The sequence below is a fragment of the Drosophila montana genome, unplaced genomic scaffold, assembly GCF_035044405.1.
Source record: "Drosophila montana isolate Dmon_TW-CO22-7 unplaced genomic scaffold, ASM3504440v1 contig_1264_1, whole genome shotgun sequence".
Lineage (NCBI taxonomy): Eukaryota > Metazoa > Arthropoda > Insecta > Diptera > Drosophilidae > Drosophila > Drosophila montana.
In genome coordinates this window covers 278,535-300,443 of record NW_026996243.1, presented here as the reverse complement: position 1 = coordinate 300,443, position 21,909 = coordinate 278,535, and the positions used below count along the sequence as shown (strand labels likewise).

The 21,909-nt window shown below is 41.3% G+C and overlaps 2 protein-coding genes across 8 annotated transcripts; one reads left to right on the top strand and one right to left on the bottom strand.

Moving 5' to 3' along the window:
* Window positions 1–19: 19 nt before the first annotated feature.
* Window positions 20–12,073, top strand: LOC135426677 (protein RUFY3). Of its 6 annotated transcripts, XM_064679928.1 has the most exons (7): window positions 992–1,155; window positions 1,229–2,101; window positions 6,472–6,905; window positions 6,967–7,217; window positions 7,281–7,710; window positions 10,331–10,428; window positions 11,176–12,073. In XM_064679928.1, exons 2-7 carry the CDS (start codon window positions 1,246–1,248, stop codon window positions 11,807–11,809), a joined length of 2,703 nt encoding a protein of 900 aa, XP_064535998.1. In that variant the 5' UTR covers window positions 992–1,155; window positions 1,229–1,245; the 3' UTR covers window positions 11,810–12,073. The 6 variants fall into 6 exon arrangements, with proteins under 6 accessions (XP_064536028.1, XP_064536019.1, XP_064536004.1 ...); XM_064679949.1 differs by lacking the exons at window positions 992–1,155; window positions 1,229–2,101 and adding an exon at window positions 172–644; XM_064679919.1 differs by having other exon boundaries at window positions 992–2,101.
* Window positions 3,119–6,375, bottom strand: LOC135426709 (uncharacterized). 2 transcript variants are annotated; one of them, XM_064679964.1, is made up of 5 exons: window positions 4,379–6,374; window positions 3,684–4,090; window positions 3,531–3,627; window positions 3,319–3,446; window positions 3,119–3,264 (listed from the first exon to the last, which is right to left on the bottom strand). In XM_064679964.1, the coding sequence occupies exons 1-5, from the start codon at window positions 6,321–6,323 to the stop codon at window positions 3,211–3,213; spliced, it is 2,631 nt and encodes an 876-aa protein (XP_064536034.1). In that variant the 5' UTR covers window positions 6,324–6,374; the 3' UTR covers window positions 3,119–3,210. The 2 variants fall into 2 exon arrangements, with proteins under 2 accessions (XP_064536034.1, XP_064536043.1); XM_064679973.1 differs by lacking the exons at window positions 3,119–3,264; window positions 3,319–3,446 and having other exon boundaries at window positions 3,531–3,632; window positions 4,379–6,375.
* Window positions 12,074–21,909: the final 9,836 nt, after the last annotated feature.

Here is a 21,909-nt window from a genome sequence, read left to right as displayed (position 1 = left end):
TTGTTTTGTTTTGGGCCGTGCGAAAAACAAACATGGCTGCACAGCACAGCTGATTGTGGTTAAGCACGATCTATCGATAACACAAAAAGCGATAGTTGCTATGTTATTGTTTTTAATTCCTTCCATCGAACGGGCACACTGATTATGTCGCATGCAACAGCTGTTGCAGTTGTTTCATATTTGCTCTCGCTCTTTGTTTATATTTTTTTGATGTGCTTGCACCTAATAAAAATACGTGAATATTACGCACTGACTTATTATTTAGTTGAAGTGAATTTTGTGGGCGTGTGTGCAGTGTATGTGCATGTGATTGGTGCGTACTGCAATGAGTACGGACGATTTGTTGGTGCGCCATAACAAAAGCGACGACTCTGCGTCAACGTCGCCAGCAACGCCAACGTCAACGGCAACGCCTGCGCCCAGTTCGTCATTGAATCGCCTGCGCGACACATTCCGTCGCACCGAAAGCATCTCGTCGCATATTTTCAGTCAGATTTCAACGCAATTCTCAAATGCCGCTGCCGCCGCGGCCGCCTCCGAGGTTGTCGATGGCACCACCACATACCCGGAGACGCCACAAACGGTGGCAACAGTGTCCAATACGCCAATGGGATCTTCTGCACAACCCAAACGCAAAAAGCCCGGTGAGTAAATTGTATATACAGGAAATCGCTTCAAACGTGCCAATGCCCCCGACGGTCAACTCTAAAAAGGCTAGTGTTTTTCTTAAGTTCCAATTTTTCGGAAAATAAAGTTTTAGCAATAGAAATTAATTTTTTAAAGCCCTTACAAGGACTGGCAGTGTTGGCGTTCGCGCACGCGAGCTTTCACTGTACCTACAACTATATTTTCACGCATTTTTGTGAACATATGATATTCGAAATGAGCCAACGTTGTTCTTGAACCACCCTAACGAAAGCTCCTGCAAAGCTGCGCTACGCCGAGCGTGCTTGACAAATCAATAGGAGCTTTTGCGTCAGTCTGAGTCAACGCAACAACAGGATAACTCAGCGCAGCGTTTAAAAATACAACATTAATGCAATCAATTATTATTTATAAAGTTTGAAATATAATTAAATATAGAAAAAGTGTTAAATTAACAAGTGCGCTCCAAGGCAGCTGCTAAACCGACAGCCAAACTCAGCAGTTTTTCACGTATGTTGCAAGCAACGTAAGCTTTTTGAATGCGCTCATTTTGGCCATTTTACTTTTTTTGTATGCAACTAAGAAAGTAAGTGCAACACGATGCGTGGACTGGTTGACGAGGCAAAGAAGTCAAAATTTGGCACGGCCAACAACAACAACAATAACAACAACCTTAACCACAGCAGCAGCAGCACCAGCACCAGCAGCAGCAACATGGGTAGTCGTGGCAGGACAGCGCTGGCCAGTGCCAGCACATCTCGGCCCTTGAAGGGTGTTATTAAAACGCCCACAACAACAACAGGCGGTGCGGCCAAAAAGCTGTCACCACAAGTTGCCACAAAGTCCAAGGCAGCTGCGTCATCAACAGCTGCAGCAGCAACAACTACAACAACCACCAGCAGCAGCAGCAGCCACACAGCAAGCAACTCAAGCGTGAAGTCCAGCGCTGGAAAAGTCCAAAAGGGTCAGAATCAACCCCCACAGGCGCAGTCAACGCCCGCAGCAGCAGCAGTAGCCGTGCCCCCTCCTGCACCCACACCCGCACCTGCAGCACCATCCTTGCAGTCACAGTCAACGCAGCTGCAGCCGTACAACAACAACAGCAACACAATTGCTTTACCCAAGGCATCGCATGCCAATACCAGCGAGGAGCTGGCCGGCGGCGTCCAGGACACCATTTATCTATGCAATTTTCGCGTCTCTGTGGACGGCGAATGGCTGTGCCTCAAGGAGCTGCAGGACATCGATGTGGCCAACGGACAGAAGACGGTGGGCGGTGGCGCAGCGCTTATAAATGCAACAGGAGTAGTTGGCGGTGCGGGTGCTGGTGGCGCCGTCGGTGCTGGCCACGTGCAGCAGCGTACACAGACGCATCATCATCAGTTTGGGCAGCGCAACAGCAAACGCTACTCGGGCCTGTCGGCAACCAGCGGCGGTGGCACATTCGAGGATAACGGTATTATGGCAATTGAAAATCTAATCGGTCGCCGTCTGTGCGACGTTGTCGGCTCAAATGCACTTGCAACGGCAACGCAACAGCAGCACAAAAATGTCGGCCTCATCGGTGGCACATTAGCTGAGTGGTCGCATCTCTGTAGGTTGCTTCTTGCCGTCTCTCACACTCTCACACTCTCTCTCTCTCTCTCTCTCTCTCTTTATTTGCAAGTGTTATACTTTCTTTTTCGTTCACTTTGTAGTTGTTGCTGTTATGTTAAGCATATGTTAAACAAATGTTAAGTGCTCGCAACTACGTTTACGCTATGCAAAAAATCCTTTTTATTGTAATTTAATGCACAAAATCTGGTAACGTCAATTAATCAAAAGACCTTGTAGTTGGCTACGCCTGCCTGAAGAGGGTCAATCAAATTTATAAGCTTATTCATTTTGCCAAGTCTCGGCATTTTAAGCGATTCAAATTAAGTTTTGATAATTTAGTTAACATATCAGAAATCATTTTGCCAACATCAGTTAATTTAAAGGGCCTGTTCAGTAGGCTGTACCTCAGCATTTTATGAATGGTTTGCTCAAGCCATCTGGCCACATCTGCCAAATTGATAAGCTTATTAAGTTAGCTGCGCCTCAGTTTTCATACAAAACTTGGCTAAAGCTTAGAAAGTTGCATTTTTAACTTCATTTTTCATACAAGAATATGGTATGGTATAATTTTATTTAAAATTATAATGTTTCCCTAAGCCAGTTGTAGAAAGTGGAAAATATTCATTATTTTCTCAAAAATAGTAATATTAGTTTGAAGCCGTCCAATTTTACGAAACTATTTCTGATAACTCTCATTCATTTAAAAATTCGATACAAATCAGCTAGCATAAGCGTAGTTCTAATCCTAATTTGGCATGTTATTGCATTATATTACACTTTTTGCTTTGCACTCGCTTTTCTCTGGCCCGCGTCTTAACTCGAGTGCGCTAGTCCCAATCTTGGATCTCCTTGCAGCAGCTTTTGTCAGGCCTTCGACTCAAACGTACATTGAACTTTATTAAGTAAATATATTTATAAAAAAAAATGAAACACATTGCAAAAGGAAAAACGTTCGACAGCAATTGCTCCTCACTTGCTGTCATCGTCGTAGGTGGTTTCCCAACTGGCGCCGTGTACGGAAGACTGTTTAGGATGTTTGCAAAAATCTTACCCCTTAAGTTATACTTAAAAGCTTACCTCACAGACGCCACTTGAACGGTCCGTTAAAGACAGCGGCATGGATTTAATTTCCGAATTTTCGGTCAGCGTTTCAGGGTTTAAGCTTACCGAAATAATTGGTTCAGCTCTTAAGCTATTTGTAGTCCCTGTAATTGTTTAATTTAGTTTTAAAATGCTGTAAACAAAGTTCGACTTAAGTTTGACTTAAGCACAGTCCGCTCTCAACACACCTGAACTTTTTCTTTCACTGTCCAGTTTGTTCTCATATGATGTCTCCTTTCTTCTGCAATCGCTATTACGGTTCGTATCGCTCTCGATGGGTCTTATCTGTTCTTGCATGGGCTTAGGTTGATTTTGCTTGAATTTACCAGCTTCATACTTACCTCTCTCTCCTTCACTCTCTCCTCCCTCTCTTGGCTGGTGGCCAGCCCGCCCTCTTGTCGTCTATATTTCCGCATGCTGCTAATCTTCCGTAAACGTTCCTCTGTCGTTAACTTTGTATCGGTTTCTCGGTGTCTCGCTTCGCGCGATTGTTCTTCGTGCTTTTCAGCTATTGGCTGTTTTTCCTGTTCCCGTTCCCTCTCTCGATCTCGGTCTCTATCCCTATCTCGCTCTCGGTGCCATTGATTGCTGGACTGTTTACTAGTGGGCTTGACGCGTTTTTTCTCCGATTTGCCATAATATTCATAGCGCTTTTCCCGACCCATCTTAATGGGTATGAATTTCCTTGGGAATTGACAAACCAACGATGAAGTCGATGTAAAGGAATCATTCTCATACCTGTCCACACCTGAGATTTACAAAATAGAAATTCATAAAATTGATATTTGGGAATTCAAAATATGGGAGACTGTTTAAACTGAACCCCAAAGCAGTGACTTTCAAACTGTGAACTTAAGTACAGATATTTTACCAGTACTCTACCCGCCAAATTTGTTGTGTGGATTATGTCCATATGTGAGGCAATATGGCCTGCCTTTTAATATGCATATGTTTAAATGAACTAAAATATATAACACAATACAAGTGTTCAGTTTTCCAAGGAGTGCGTTTATATTTGATAAGATCATCAACTTACCAACTTTTTTGCGCGGCAGCTGATTTTCCATGTCGATTGAACCGTTGAAGGTCTCGTCCCGATGGCTGCTCACCAGGCTCATGCCAGGACTCAGCTTGAAACCATGCTTAAACGGCATACTGTGTGGACTGGGTGCGAACATCGCGTTACCTTGTTGGCGTCTAGACTTTTTGCTTTGAAACATTTTGCTCCAGCAGCTTCTCTCCGATTCCGCCTTATTGGGCGAGGGCTCTGAAGCTGCTGGAGGTGGACTACGATCCTCGGTTTTTTTCTCCTCTGGATTAAAGGGTTTCAATGCGCCTCGCTTTTTTTTATCCGCCCGATTCCGGTGCATGCAACAACAGATGAGCAGCAAGAGCAGCATCAAAAGCAGCGCCAGAATGGCAGCCGCATAGCCCACATAGCCCACATCATCATCGCAATCGACGCATTCCTCACCATTTGCATCCTTTTCAGGTTTAGTCTCCTCCTGAGCGAAGCCATTATTTTGATGCTTAGCCGTGGATCGGCTGTGTTTGCGTCCTGATGCTGGCTCCTTATCATTTTGTTTCACTTTGTCCTTTCTGTTGCATTTCTGTTTTCTCTTTTTACTTTTCTCCGCCATATCGTTGGACTCGCTAAGGCTCTTGTCCTCGGGCCCAAGGTCATAGTCATTCGTTTCGCTCAGCATGCGATCCGACTCCCCTTCATGTTCGTTGACTTTCGTTGGGCAGATCAAAGTCTCATAGATTTGCAGTACGCCGCCCAATCCCGGATAGAAAATCTCATCCCGGTAGTGAAACTGAAGATTTTCGCGTATCCAGACCCGTAGCTTGTGATTGTAAATCTTCTGGCTCATGCCCTGAAATCGATAACAATTGCTCAGCGTCTTGAAGAACTTGACCAGAATAAAAGCCGCATCCGGCGAGCGCAGATTGTAGATGCGTCGATGCTTGAAGGGCAAAAAGATGTTGCTTAAGAAGCCACTGCTATCCTCTAGTTCCAGATGCGGCAGCGGCACAATCATCTGCTCATTCTGAGCATCGCTATTCGCACAGCTGTGATCCAGCAGGGCACAGCTGGAGGCATCGTTCTCGGTGCTGCACGAATCGTTCAGCCGTACTGGGCTAATCCGCACATTTTTCAGTCGGGAGAGTATGTCCTGTTCGGGCTGCTTCCAGCCATTGCCGTTCGTGTTGAGCACCATCAGACACTGGCGATAAAGCGCCACCAGACGCTGCACCGTGCACAGCTTGAGGCGACCAGCATAGTAGGAGACCTGTGCCATCGGTACCAGATAGTATCTCAAATAACCGCCCAATGCATCATAGAAGGCGCGCTGCAGCAGGCGACGTGTTTCATTGTCGGACATGCGCTTTATCACCTGGTTAACGCTGTTGAAGTACTTCATCAGTGTGTAGACAATGCTGTCGCTGAGCAGGCTTCGCGGATAGGACTTGGGCACCAGCAGCTCAAAGTCCTTGCGCGCCGACATGAGCGCAATTTCCTCCGTGGAGAAGCAATGCTTCGGATAGCTGCCAAATAGGTTGGTTCCCAAAAATTGGTCATCATCGTTGGAACAGCGTTCGGGCTGTGTTGCCGAAAGCTTATCAATTTCCAGATCCATATCGGGGTCTGTTTCCTCTGGCGTGGCAGCCGCATAATATGTGGCCTTAATGCGATCCTCAATGCTGCGCATCATGTCACCTTTGTCAAATGGATCCACCAGGTGTCGTCGCACTATCTGCTCCTGGTCCTGTTCGTTCCGATTTGAGAACGCTGACGAGACCTCATTGGAATTTAGCTTATTTCGATACTGATGCATTTCAGAGCTGAGCATCGATTGCAGCGTCAGCTCGTTCTGAAAATCATTGGGCACCTCCAACGTGGACAGATCGATGCTGTAGATGGGACAACCGCCGGGCGCCAGGAGCAACAGCAACGAGAACAGCACACAAATGTTCATAATAATTTTTTATTGAGTTCTCTCATTGTTTTTTTTGAAACTAAATGCGAAGGCACGAGGCAGCATTTCGAACTACTAGTAACTCAGACAGACCTCTTCATCGGCAAAACCGCAACACTAAAACCCCGCTTGGACTCTTCCCTTGCAGCACGTGACACGGCCGAGATTGAGCGCAGCAATTTGGTTAACATTTGCAAGCTGGTTGTCAAGGAGCTGCTGGAGCAATCGTTGCGCTATGGCCGCATGCTCGACTCGGATCATTTGCCGCTCCAGCATTTCTTCATAGTTATTGAGCATGTTCTGGGGCATGGACTGCGACCCAAGAAGGGTCTGCTGGGGCCGCGAAAGGAGCTCTGGGATTTGCTGCAGAGTGTCGAAACCTATTGCCCCGAGGCGCAGGATATCACGGCCAGTGTGAGAGATCTACCCACGGTTCGCACACACATAGGACGCGCACGCGCCTGGCTACGCATTGCTCTCATGCAAAAGAAGCTATCCGATTACCTGCAGGCATTGATCGAGCATCGCGAGGATTCATTGCACGACTACTACGAACCGCATGCTCTGATGATGAGTGATGAGGTCTGTTCCAAGTCCTTCTAAATTCTGGAAGCTCTTTAACTACCTCCCCATTGCCTTTTAGATTGTTGTCATTATGGGCATTTTGGTGGGCCTAAATGTCATTGATTGCAATCTGTGTGTTAAGGAGGAGGATCTGGACTCGCAACAGGGCGTCATCGACTTTTCACTCTATCTACGCTCCAGCTCCCACAGCGCCGAATCCAATGAGGAGTCTGGTGCGCCACCTGCCCAACTGGATGCCGCTGGGCAGGGCAACATGATTGCCGTGTTGGATCAGAAGAACTATATCGAAGAGCTCAATCGCCATTTGAAGTGCGTTATCCCCAGCTAATTTACTCAACTGAGGATATGTTTAAAGCTTCAATATTTCCATAGCGCCACTGTGGGCAATCTTCAGGCCAAGGTCGAGTCGCTGACCACCACCAATGCCTTGATGAAGGAGGATCTGGCCATAGCGCGCAACAGTTTGCTCGCCTTGCAGGCCGAGAACCAGGCCATGCGCCAATCCGCCAGCCAACAGGCAGCGCAAATTCACTCGGACAACAGCTCCACGGGCAGTGGCAGTGACAAAGACAAGGACAAGGACAAGGTAGACGGCTTGAGCACGGAGCTGGCGGAGGAGCGTAAACGCAGCGCCGATCTGGATAAGGAGCTCAAGCTGCAGATCTCCCTCAAAGCCGAATCCGATATGGCCATGAAGCTGCTGGAGAAGGATATCCATGAGAAGCAGGACACGATTGTCTCGCTTCGCCGTCAACTGGATGACATCAAGCAAATCAATCTGGAGATGTATCGCAAACTGCAGGTGCGTATCGACGAGCACCTGCACAAACTCACAATTAGAGATGGGCGCAAGACTAGAATATCCTGGGAAAACAAATTAGAGCTGTGTGAACCACGACGGAACGCGTGATGGATGGGAGTGTCGGGAGTGTACAGTATAGGGAGTCTATGTGACTCACAAGTTAAGTTGAGGATGGGAATTCCGCAAGACACTCGATATTCGATTTTGGGTTGGGAATAAATTTAAGAAATTTTTGGAATTCCCGGAACAGCTTGGCGAAGGATTGGGTTTTCTATCGAATTTCATAATCCAAGCTCATTTGTAAGTTCAACGAATGGAGCTGGGCGTTCGATAAGACGTTACCAATGGAGTAGCTTTTGATGATAGAGATATGAACTAACTATGGAGTTATGTTAAAAAAAGCTCCGGATTTTGTGATTGGGGCACATTTATAGACCTAACGCCCGGCCAACGAAACGATCGCGGAGAAGCACAGCCAAGTAGACCCAGGTGTACAATGGGAGTTTGTTGGGATGGGGAAACCCTGAAGAAAATTCGGGACATAAGGGTTAAGATATCCAATTTTGTTGTCAACCGCACTGAGAAGTACTTTGTGGGGAAATAACTCGACAGACATATTGCTTGAGGTATTCCTCGTTTATTGCGCCTATCTCTACCATCAGCAATACTAAACACTCACATCACACCCAAAAATCATATCTCATCTGACATTCATAAACCTCACTCATTTGGTCGTTAGTCATTGGTTTGATTTTGTTTGTTTTTATTTTGGTTACAAATCATTTAACTCAAAATGCATACTCCAAGTCGCAATATGGCTGTTGATAGAGCTGTAATATCCAAAAAATAAGATAACACCCGCTACTCCCACCGTTTTGAAATTTAATTAGGAATGTGAAGATGAACTTACACAGAAGGGCGAGATGGTCTCTCGTTTGCAAACGAAAGCCTCACAAATTGGTAACATTTTACAATCGCTAGAAAAGAAATACGAGTCCAAGCTCGTCGAGCAGCAGCAGGTGAGCGCCGGCTGCGGCGGAGATCGTTCGCCCAACACGCGACGCCAGCAGAATTTGCAAAAATTCGAGGCACTCACCAAGAAGCACAAACAGGATACCGGACCGCCGATGAAGCGGCTGCATCTGAAGATGGAGGGCATACCGCCCTTCAATCCCAACAACTATCGCAAATCGCCAGCCGCCACTCAGATCCATTTGCAACCCGAGGAGGCAACCACAGCCAAGACGCCCACATCCGCCAAATCCTTGAACGATGAGCTGGCCGAGGCAGCGGCCGCTGTGACGCAGCATTTTAAGGGCGGCGGCGATGGGTCACGCAGCGACTACGCGCTGTCCCGGGAACAGGAGGCGACAGGAGACGGCGATGCCTAAAATAGCAACAGCTTTAGTTTTATTTAATTGTTATGAAGGCATTTACTTAAGTCTACAGTGGTTGCTCGCTAATGGAAACGGTTCGCAATTGGTTTGAAATAGCAGGAAAAAAATACCAATATCAGAACACAGGTTTTTTTTCAAACTGAAACAATTATCAATATAATAACTATAATACTTATATGGTTTTTCCTTTATGACTGACTGATAGATTGATTGACAGATTGGTGATCAACGCGCTGCCTAAGCCGTAAGATCCAGGATGCTGCATTTTTGACAGCTTTAAGATCTTCTTGCAAATAATTGGAACCGCTTAAACCCTGTTTAAAGGAAATCTAGTTTACATTCGGCAAATGAAAGGGGAACTGATTTAAAATGTACTGAAACACATGTTGGCCAATTTTATTTATTTACTCATTTTTTTAATTGTAAAACAATAACGTAACAATAAGTCCTAACTTGCGAGCGACCACTGTATATTAATTGTGCTAGTCAGGTGAACCCATGGGCACCTATAAACCATATAAGTACTAAATTCTGAGCTCGTGTGGTCCGCTAATAGAGCTGTTAGCCTAACTGTAACTGAAAGTGCAACTGCTTAACAATATGTCAATATTTGAGATCATATATTAAAAATACGTTGCCTTCAGTACTACCTATATAAGTAGTACCATAGTCATGTGTTATATAAATATATATATATATATATATATATATAAATATTTATATTGAATACTCGTATAGCTCCTTAACAAAAGGCTATTACACGTTGTTGAAGATTCTCCAAATTATAAGCTGTTAGCTAAATTTCCTTCCCCTCCCCCATCGTAAAGGCCCCAAGTATTCCAAATTGCATTATGATGTATAGAGCTGATTTATTATATTATATTATATTCAAACCGATACGCATATGTACTCGCAACTTGCTTTATATATATCATCTATATATATATATATGTACTTAAACTAGTCAAATGACAATGTAATTATATAAATATGTATGTATGTATGTTTGTATCTATCTATACATGTTAAAGGGACTACATATACACACAGTAATACATATATAAATAACTCTCAAAACCAAACCAAAGAAATAAAACTTATCCTAACTCTAGTCTTTCATTTCTAACTAATACCATATATACATATATATATATAAGTATATCATCTCCAGTTTTGATCACGTACAAAAGATTCTCGTATTTTTTTCAAATCTTTATCGACAGGATTGCAAATCTTCGCTGACACACAAAACGGAGCTAATGAGCAAATTAGAGTGCCAAAAGGAAGATATGGCCAGCACAATTGAACAATTAGAGAAAAAGTAAGATCATATATCAGTTGAGCTTGCCTGTAAGGGAGAATTTGAAGACAGTTCTTGAGGAATCTGAAGAAAGTTTTTATTTATCTTAGCCAATAGCTTTGGGGAGCTTAATATATCTGGACAACATCACAAGGTTTCTGATCTAATGTATAATAATATATAACAAATGAGCTTTAATATATTGTAGATGCCTAGTGAATCTCGTATTTGGTAATTCAAATTTCATTGAGCCATAGAACTCTATTTTATGGTAGTCCGCTGTTGATAGGATAAAGAGATAAAGGCAGATTCGTTCAGCATATCCTTAAAAGCGAACAATTTTTTCATATAAGAACTTTCTGTTCAACCAATCATTACTATGGAAGCCAATCTGTCCGATCAGACGGACTACAAGCTACGGATCTATTATTGATGCGCTGTTAAAAATGATTATTCACTTGAAAACTGTTATAAGTCGAAAAACACGATTTATAGTTAAAGATCCCAAAATGTTTGTAATATCGTGCTCTATGGCTTGTCTAAATTGGTTATTATATGTTATTTTTTTCTTCAAACTAAAATTCAGACATATTCTTAGGTTTTAAATGAACATTGTGAAGTCTTCAATTTTCCAGCCAATAGATAGAAAAAAGCTTTTTATTACAATAGTATCTCATGTAATATATATAAATAAATATGTCTGCCTAAAACGCCCCCTTTTTAAAAGCACATAGCACATACCTAATTACAATTTCCTCCATCCCACAGATGGACTAATGATAAAAGCAATTTGGGCGAGATATTGAAGAATACCTCACAGACGCTATCCACCCAGGTGAACGCTAGCGAGGAGCGCGCTGCACGCGCGGAGGCTGAGACGCGCATAGAGCGGGAATGGCGCGTATCTTTGCAGGAGAAGGAGCTCAAGCTAAAGGAGAAGATCGCCACACTGCAAACGTGCCTCAAGGAGCTGAACGAGGAGAAGCAGAAGAGCGACAAGCTGAAATTGGATTTGGAGAAGGCGCGCGCTCAGTGGTCGGAGGCGCAGACAACGCTCGAGGAGCTGGGCATACAGCTGAGCATGAGCAAACTGAAGATAGCTGAGTATCAGGACAACGAGCGACGCCACCAGCAGCTGCTCTCCGGCTCTTCGCAGTCGCTGCACGCGATGCCGGAAACGTTGAGTACTCCCGGCATTTGGGCGCCCGATTCTATAACCACACAATGCACTGCCTGCACCCGGGAATTCAATTTGGCGCGCCGGAAACACCATTGTCGCAGCTGTGGGGAGATCTTCTGCAAGGCCTGCTCCCAGCATACCCTGCCCCTGCTCAATGCCCAGGGTCAGCCGGGCCGGCCGGTGCGTGTGTGCGATGCGTGCTATTCTGCCACTGGCAAATGATCCCTAGCGAAGCTCATTTATATTTACAAATATATTATATAAAATGATTGTAGTTATTTACGAATTGATTGTTATAAACAAATATTGTTCAGCGTCATTACTTTCGTGGTAAACATTGTATGATAATTTTGCTGCGCCCACATATTTCCACATATTTCCAATTCCAACGAGGCCTGCGTTTATGCAATAAATGTATTTTTATATTCCTATTATTTGACATACATATATTAAACGAAAACTGGTTAACTTGCCCGGAAAGTCTGATTAGAGTTCTTCAATTCGAATTTAAGCAGCAGCTGTTTTTTAACAGCTGTTAAGTGAATGCCTCTGCTATCTTAGTCGGGGGCTGGTCACCTTGCCTTTTTGGTATTTGTTGTTTTATATTCATCGATTATCGATTAATTATCACTGTTGATGGCAATGCACCCCTTCATTTTGGCGGTAATATTTAAAAATTTTATACACATAACATTTTAATAATTAATTATATTATAGCTTAAAGTTATATTGTTGTATTTATCTGAAGTACATAACGGGCGCTTGAGGTGCATTTCTGGTAAATCTATACTCCTTACCTTGTTAATGTGGGTATATATGGTTTTTGAAAATTTATGTGACAGCCTGGTCAGGCCATCTTTGTCTTCAAATATATCTAAATATTCTTAGTCAAAATCAACAGTCGCTTCGATCCTTCGTGAAGATGCCGAGAGCTCTCACTGTTTCCCCGACATCGATATACATGATGTTTTAACTAGGGCTGGTAACGGGTCAGATTTTTCGGCAATGGCCCAACACTAACTTTGTAAAAATGCAATCTAAGAAAAGATTCTAATGGGTCTATTTTTAGGGCAAGGTGCACTGTCCCTAGAAAACTTTGCGAAATCTTAATCGATTTTGATGAATGAGGGCATATTGGCCAGGTTGGTTGAGCATCAACAGTCTGTGCATATTGGTAAATAAAACATATCTAACTTTTTGTAAAAAAAAAAAAGTATTATATACCCCCGCTTTACCCAAACCAGCTACCAGCTGGGCTATTATATCAGTCCAAGTGGACACAAATACAAATAGGACATGGCTGTCAATTTGTCGGCCATTATGTAAAGCCGAAGACGCAGTTATTTAATTAAATCAAATAAAATTCACAGCTGGCAGCGCCCAAAATAAAAAAAAACTACATAAATACAGCCCGCGGCCTTTTAAGAGTTGTCATTACCATAACTCGAGAGAGAGAGAGAGAGGGTATATAAACCCGGCATTTGGCTGGGAACCACGCGCCCTGTCCCAGGCGTACATATGGGCAGATTGGAGAGCCCAACTAATAACAGTTGCCCTAAACGAGCTGTCAAAGGGGCGTTTTATGATTTTTTTTCTTTCGTTTAGTTTTCACACATAACTGAGGGTTAGATAACTCTGGTTGGGCGGGTTGAGGGTAGTTGCTCAGCTAGTTGGGGGTTAGCTCATTGAAATTGGAAACAGTTTTCGGTGCACGAAACAATGGCTGTGAGTGTACTCAAAGAAAAAAGAAAGCGTTTATCGGAATATTGACGACAATTTATAATTCGATTATTGAAAACGAAATTGTTGGATAAAACTTAAAAAATTAACTTGATATTTTTCTCACAATATTTAGAAAATTCGGCTCCAAATATTCTACAGTTATTGGTTTGCTTCTTATTTTTTGTAATTTTTAAATATTAATTGTAGAAGAATAAATAATTTAAAAATTTGTTCAAAGCTGTTTTTTTTTTCAAACAAACATAACATTTACCACAAGCTTTAGAAATTGATATTTTTCATTTGTAGAGAATTGATCTCATTTTTTTGAAAACTTTTTATCTCGATTATAGAACTTTTTCATTTTTTCATGGCCATTGGATATAGTAAAATAAGAGATAAAAGATAAAAAGATTGGAGTTTGTTAAAGAAGCATTTTTTTCCTGTCGTTATTGCAAAAGTCCGAGATTTTTTAAATGTTTAAGTTTTTTAAATGTCAAGACCTGATTATAGAACTTAACTATTATCCTTAATATGGATAAAATTTCAATAGAGATCAACTTAAGAAAATAGTGAAACATTTATAGAAAATATATAAAATATTTAATCTAGATTCTGGCGACCTTTCCATTTTTTATATATTTAAATAGCTACCTTGAGGTCAAGAGCTAAATGTTTATATAACATTTTAATATTATTTTCTTAAATTAGAAAAATTAAATAAAACAAATTCATTTGTTACCTAGTTAAAATAATAATATGCAATGTTTTCGGTCAACTGAAATCCTCGCTGATTTTTCTGAGTGCACAAGGGGCTCAGTAAAAAAAGGGCGTTGCCTCTTCATATGCCTTATTGTTATTAAAAAATTATACAAATTATGCACAATATGATGTTATTATATGAAAATAGAAATAATCCGAGAGTGTCACATACAAAGTCAGCACAGTAGCTGCCTGGGCAGGAACTGTGTGACCTTGTTTTGGGCACAATGTGGCCAGCTCAAATTACGGAACGCAGGCATCATAATCTCAGAGCTAACGCCCAGCTAACGATCCTTTAAATGGTCCACCTTTGCGTTAGGGTGTCAAATGGAATTCGCAATATTGTATAAATATGTGTGTGTGTGTGTGTGTGAGTGTGTGTGTTGCTCCTTGAGCCATTTGTGTGTCACGGCAATTGTTTGAAATCGGAGCTTCCGGTTTGATTATATTTTGCGAGCTCTGCCCGAGTTCCAAGGAATGCTTTTGGCGTGTGTCAAATGACGCAGGATATTGATACTAAATATATATATATACCTGGTATTTGGCAATAATTCGATTACATTTACAAATGAATAAAAGATCTGCATGTGACACCAGCAACTCTTGGCTAGAGACTCTCTGTGAATTGATGACAAAATTTCAAATATGGCAGCCAAACACACAAAAAGTTTCTGTGAACTTTGAACAACAAATTTGTACGTTTCCTTGAATTTAGTTGAGTTTCAGTTCCAGGGCACGTGGTAGATGAAAATGGCTTCCGACTCCAACCCCCCCTCGGCCGCTTTCCAGCTAAACACGTTTCGTATATCAGAAAATGTAATTTCATGGCTCGCTGCTTCACGACGAGCACAGAGAAAATACAACACGAGAGTTCAAAGTTTCAGCTTGTTGCAAAGATGTGTGGCAATGCTGGCAGGATCTGCGGCAGGACCACAGGCACACAGGCACACAGGACTTGAAAGCGCCGGAAGTTATTTAATGGAATTTTCTTTATGCCAAAAGATAAGTCAAAGATTGTAAGCAAATTGTCTTGTAAAAACAATCCAAAATATACAATATAGGAACGATTCAGGCTCGGCTGTGGGCGGTCTGGTTAAAGGAGCGCCGCTGCTGGACCAAAGGATAAGCACAGAGACGGGGACAATTGTTGCACACACTTGAAATTAAATTAACTTTTTTCTCGCCCCCTGTCCACTTGGAGTGGCTGCGTCGTCCTCGGCGCCGCTTTGTTCCAATGCCTGCCGCTGACAGTTCCAAATGGAAAGCGTTTCGGCAGCTGGGCGCTCTGCGCCTGGGCCCCGGTGCTGGGTTTGGGGCTGGGTCTCTAGCTGCTCTGCTCGGCGCTCTTCTGGGTGGCTTTAGCCAGCAAAGACCTTTCAATAAATAGAGACAATGTTCGCTTTGTCTTCAATGATTGCTCAAATATTGGCTTTGGCTGTGGCACAAGACGCCAAACACATGAAATACAAGTTCAACTGCGCAACGCACAACAACTACAACTACAACAACAACAGCAGCGGGAACAACAATAATAAACGTAAAATCCAAAAAAAAAAAACATAAAATAAACAAATCGCAATCGGAATGAATGAATGAGGCAATGACGCAAGGAAATCTCATTAGCCGCGTGTCTTTAAGTTTCATTTTTAATTTTGTACACTTTTTGATCTCTCTACCTACAGTGGGCACACACAAAAAGATCTTTGTAAGCATATGCACTTAGAGAAAAACTCGCTTCTATATGCTAGCATGGTGCTTAGAACGATTTGCTCTTAGAATTTTGAGACATTTTTTTAATTTTATATTTTACAATGAAACATGAATGAAAACCGTGAACTGAATAGATTCAAACTATATTTCTCCTTAAAATATATTCTACTAATTTTGAAATGAATTTAACCTAATTCGTTCTCTCTCAATACTTTTATGTCTTTAAATTCATTTTTAAGCTACAATAATTAAAAAAAAAATTAATATGAAATGCAAATAAAAGTAAAATTAAAAAAAATGTTTGTAGCAACTTATTTTAATTTAATTCCTTAATTAATAATTGGATAATCCCACATCAAACTATATTTCTTCTATAAATAAATTAATAAAAATTCTAAATAAATTCAACTTAATGGTCTAAGTTGCTCTCTTTTTAAACTTATATATTTTATAGTTCATTTTTAAGCTACAATAATGTAAAAATACCAAAAATATATTTCATAATATTGTTTTTTATATTATTAATTAGTGAAAAACGTATGACAAATTAATCCTTTACATTTTTATATATTCCTTCTGAATATGCATTAAAATAAATTCAGAAAATAAGATTCAAACTATATTTTTTTTAAATATATATTAAAATAAATGCGGGTCTAATGAAGGTAGACCTTTATCTAAGCTTAAATAAAAAAATTTAAATGAATACTAATAATATTTATAATTTATAGTTTCTGAGATCCTTGCACTCATGTATACAGAAAGGCGGACATATGTAGCTAGATCAACTCGGCTATTGATGCTGATCAAGAATACATACACTTGATGGGGCCGGAGATGATTCCTTCTGCATGTTACATACATTTTCATAAATACATTATACCCTTTTACCCATTTTAATGGGTTCAGGGTATAAAAGTAAAAGAATGCTTGGGTTAAGTTCAAAATACTTGAAATAAGCATATTGCGTTTCTAAATGTAAGAAATTAAAGTGTTAAGGCTTCAGAAGCTCCGGTGTTTAAAAACAATTTCTACAAATAAGATTTCCAACTTTTAACGACATTTGATTCCAACGCAAAATTGTGTTTTACTTTTTATTGTGTCTAAATGATTTTGACAACGATTTTACTGGTTTTGAGCATACAATTCTTTTGTGTTTTCTGCGAGTGTATTTATGTAGACATATGAAGATATATATTTTTTGGTGGTCTTGACCAAATAATTTTGCGGCCAATGCACGGCAAATATTTGTCAACATTTTAAGGCACTTTTCTTTTGTCTCTCAATCGTCTGTAAGTGGCCCAAACCCGCACGAGCAATGCGTCGCGCCCCGTCCTGCTTCGCCCCGCCCCTACTGCCTGGTGACAGCAACTGTCACTGTCTCGGCCAGGCGCTCGCTGAAATCAGAAGCAGTTCATCGAAACTGGCAACTGGCAACTGGCAACTGACAACTGGAACTGGCTTCTGGGCGGCTGCTGCTGCTGCTCACTTGAGCACTTGAGTCAAGCCGAGTCGAGTCTGCGTCGGAGGCATCAAAAGCAAAGAAACATGGCCAACACAGCCGAAGGCAAGTAAAGTAGCTAAATGATGATACCCCCGATACTCAGCCGACAACTTTCCTTGGCCCGTCTGGCGGCCCTGTTGATGGATATTTACCATTTCAGCCAAGCTAACGGCCAGCTATTTGTATTACACTGTGATCTTTGGCTAAGACTGGGAACGCAGACGTAATTGCATTGACATTTGACTAAGATCATGATCAAGTTGAAATACACAAAAGTTATGGCAATTGCATTGAAGTGTAATGGTGTCTGGCCTGAGATACCCTGTAGAATAAGATGACTGCAACTAGTTTACAATGTAGTTTGCAAGAGGCCTCCATAATACTAAGAACCGATTTATATATTTGTATAATATGTATTAATTATTAATTACGGTAATTGTTGTATGGCAAATGTTAAATGGTTAAAAGGTTAGTGAACTCTAGTGTAAGCCATGGCTGAATTTCGAATTTCATATCTGTAAACCTAGATTTTAATAAAAACCTTAATAGGTTGAGCTTCTTTTTAAATATATTTAATTATTTGTTGAAATTGGAGAATCATTTATATTAAACATGCATAACATATCTAAAAATGCATATGATATATTAATATATATGTATACGAACTACACGAGTATAAAACCTGCAGCTACATATAAAAAGATATAATTTTATTTGAAATATAGTATAATATATATAGATTATATTATTCACATTACATGCATTAATGGAAGTAATACCTGAAGGCAAGCTTATACTCTAACTATTTCGAATAATCAACTTGTGGACTTGCTGCTTCCATTTCAAAAGGATTTATCCAGCAATCTAATTGAGGGAGCCTCCATTCATGTCCTTTTTATTGCCTCGCGGCACAGTTGCTTGAAGGTTTTATTTGAAAAAAAAAACATTTCTTTGTGTATTCGTATTGAAATTAAATATTTGTTCTTTAGTTTAACAAAATTGTGAACATTTGAATATATAACAAAACAAAATAAATATATATATAAAAGAAGAAAAAATATTCTTTGTCTTTGTCAGATTGAAATAAAACATTTGTCGATAAGTTAACCAAATTTTTGTAAATATGATCAAATTCTGCTTGATATAACATATTACAAAGACCCCATAGTAGTTCAACGACTTAGGGAATATCAGATTCAACATATTGATGTAGATGCCTTTCCTATTATTATTCTTATTTTTATTATTTTTCGTTTTGTTTTCATTGTTGTTCAGTTGGCATTGTTGTTGCCGTTGTTATTGCTGTTGTTGTTGTTGCTGTTATTTTTGTTGTATTAGCTACTGGTTACCGATTGATGCCTTGACTCTGCTTGCTCATGATTATTACGAGTATTTTGTTTGTACTGGGCTAACCCTTCCCTAGCCGCCCAGCTCCCCCTGCCTTTAGGTCTGTTATGAAGTGCAGCTCATGCATGGCGAGCGGCGGCGACATAATGGACATGTTTCAGCTTTTGTTGGCTGAAGAAGTTGTCAGTACGCGGTACGAACTAATTTGCATATTTGGCCCGCAGTAAAAACACTTTTTAAGTGGCCACCCAGCAATGCGCGCACACACACGCATACGTGCATGTGCGTGAGAATATATGTATGTGTGTGCGTGTGCACTTTAAACAAAGTTAAAATACGAGAAATCGGCTACGCGCAAAAACCAGTTGCAGCAACAAAAACAACAAGCATATTCTAGCCATTTACAGTTGCCAACGCTGCGGCAGCCCACTGTGCGCGCGGCTAAGAGCGACAGAGAGGAATAGAGCGAGTGCCTGTGCATGTGTATGTGAGTTGTCCTTGTGCCGCTCTCGCGCACGCACAAGTTCTGCTGCTGCTGCGCCTCTCTTCAGTTTGGAAACTTGTTTCTTTTGCGACCACCACCAGCAGCCAAATACAACATTGTAGCCGCTTTGTGTTCATATTAAACGTGTGTGTGCATGTGTGTGTGTGAGAGAGAGCGCACTGAAAGGCGGAGCTCTGCGCGTAGGCGGAGTCTATACAGAGAGAGGGACTGAGAGCGCTCACAAGTTTTTCAGCGCGCCCACAGAGAGCGAGTGAGAGCGCCAAATGCGCAGAGCTTTTAAAATGTCGCCGCTTCTGTCGCACACGTGACTTTTCATTTTGATATTGTTGTTGCCTGCCGCAGTTGCTGCTGGCTTCGCCGTCGCACTTTGTTTCAATTGCAATAAATTTGTAACATTCTAATAGGCGAATGCGACCCACTGCTGTCGCAATTCGCACCCCATCCTCAACCCCGTGCGTCTTATGTACAGGACACTTGCAGCGAATAGTTACTGTAAACAGCCTGATTCGATTTTCGATATGTTATCGAAAAGAAAATGTCAATATACATCATTAAATGAGGTTAGGTTAATCAACATTTTCAATTTAGATATATATGTTGTGTATTCTTTATTAAGACAAAAGAAATAAATTTAAATTTACATACATATTAAATTTGGGGTCTATTTAAGTCCATATGGGACACCAGACTTGCAGCATGTCGGTTCAATAAGCTATCGTAACAAAATAGGGAAAATGTATGTTGGGCAAAGATAAAAATATGAATAACGACTCAGAAAGGCTGCTAAGCAGAAAATCAAGCTTTTGTTTTTATGAAAAACATTAGGTATTTAAACAAAACATATTTTATTCGTATAATTTATACAGGTGCAGTGAGAAAAAATACGAATTTTACATCAAAAATGTTTTGCAATACGCGGAAAGAATGTTGTTAAGATTTGACAAAGATTTTTTTTATTAAAATCGATCTCAGCGTAATGCAGCTAGACCTAATAAGATTTGTTAGCAATATAATGATAAGATATCTCATAAATATCTAGTTGTGTATGGGGAATCTAATTTGCATTTATTGACAAAAACTTAAAAAAGATTACATCAGGCATTCAAGCATAATAAAAAAAAAATGATGTGTGAGTATATAAGAGATGTATCAGATGTTATTAAAAAATATTTGCTGTGCTAAGGTCTTCTGACTTCTTATAAATTAATCCATAGATACGAATTCTATAATTCAAATGTATTTAAATTTTTTGTGGCAAAGCATGGCTATACTTATTCATCGAATTAATGAATCTTAAGTTTTTGTGCTTCTGCATAAATATATGTATAAGAATACTGTCCTGTGCTATATGCACATATATCTTACAGACTCGTCTACAGACTTAGGCTACATTTTGCACTCGAAACCACATATAAAGTGATATGGTAAAATTTGCCCAGACAGTGCTGCAATATTGTTAAGCTAAAGAATGATTCCTGATAAAGAAAATATTCCTAATAAACACCCATGAAATCAGTCTATGATTTATTTAATGTAATAGCGAACATATTTATGTTATCCGTCTAAGCAATAAAAAAAATCACATTTGTGTACAGAATATTGAGAGCTGAGCTGTAAATGAAAAGCAAAGTGGCAACATGCCAAAAACGTAAAGCAACTTTAACAAAACGAGAGCAACTCTTGCTGCAAATCCTTGAGACTGGCGCTGGCTGCAACTGCCACAACAGTTGACCTCCTGAGGCAGCCAACCGCCCAACCCACCCAATCCAATAGGCTATACATAAGTAAAAGGCAACAACAAGCACTGCCAACTGTGTCAGTTGTGTTGCGCTCTGCCTGTGTGTATACATATATGTGTGTGTGTGAGCGTGTGTGTGTCGCCTACGCTGCCATGCCAACCAGCGGCGAGGTCGCAACGCAGCTGAGCCGCCACAACGTTTCTGGTTGGCTGTGCCATGGACGAAGCTCTCACGGACTAGCACACGCTCACACACACACACACACACACACACAGAGGCACACTCTCGCACAACAACAACAACTAAAAAGCAATTGTGAAACAAAAGCAACAAAGAAAATGAAAGAAACCTCAAACAACCACCAGACGTGGCAGCAGCTGCTTTGCCACCACCGCCAACATAAAATAAAAGAAAAAAAAATACACAGCCGCGAACCAACCAGACCCGCTCCACGCTGCACGTTGCACGTAGCATGTAGTACGTTGCCCATACGCCGCGTCCGCCGGGTCCGCCGCAGTCGCCGTCGCCGTCGCTGCCCGCCTCGAGTGCACAAATTTGTATACAGTACCAAATTAGAATTTGAAACTTTTCTCTTAATTGCTGCCGCAACGACGCAGAGGCCAGCGCCAACGCCGACGCAGGCAGCGCAGGCACACAAAAGTGGTGGCAACACGCTCTCAATGCGATTTGCAACCCTCTGGCTGTGTGTTTGCGCGCGTGTGTGCGCGTGTGTGTGTGAGCGGCTTTTGTATTGGTAAATGTTGCCGCTTGCCGCCATTTGCTTGGGCCGCTGCCGCTGGCAACGTTGGCTGCGCCGCTCGCTGCTCGCCTCGAATTAAAACCCAAAGTTGAATCAGTTGCAATCGAATGCTCCGCCTGACATGGTCGTTAAAGCGCGCGTCAAAAGGAACTTAACGTGAACGTCAAACTGTGACAAGACATGAAATGCGCGTATTGAAAAACAAAGCAAATTGTTTATAACGAAAAATTCCAAATAACAAAAATATATAAACCAAATAAACATAGGTGCTGTGCG

Excerpts from the sequence above, each read along its gene's own strand:
- LOC135426677 (XM_064679928.1), top strand. The coding sequence starts at position 1,246 with ATGCGTGGACTGGTTGACGAGGCAAAGAAGTCAAAATTTGGCACGGCC. Across the intron at positions 6,906-6,966 it reads CTCTGATGATGAGTGATGAG|ATTGTTGTCATTATGGGCAT; the intron begins GTCTGTTCCAAG and ends ATTGCCTTTTAG. Across the intron at positions 7,711-10,330 it reads AGATGTATCGCAAACTGCAG|GATTGCAAATCTTCGCTGAC; the intron begins GTGCGTATCGAC and ends CTTTATCGACAG.
- LOC135426709 (XM_064679964.1), bottom strand. The coding sequence starts at position 6,323 with ATGAACATTTGTGTGCTGTTCTCGTTGCTGTTGCTCCTGGCGCCCGGC. Across the intron at positions 3,628-3,683 it reads AGAGAGTGAAGGAGAGAGAG|ATAAGACCCATCGAGAGCGA; the intron begins GTAAGTATGAAG and ends ATGCAAGAACAG. Across the intron at positions 3,265-3,318 it reads GTTCAAGTGGCGTCTGTGAG|TCTTCCGTACACGGCGCCAG; the intron begins GTAAGCTTTTAA and ends CATCCTAAACAG.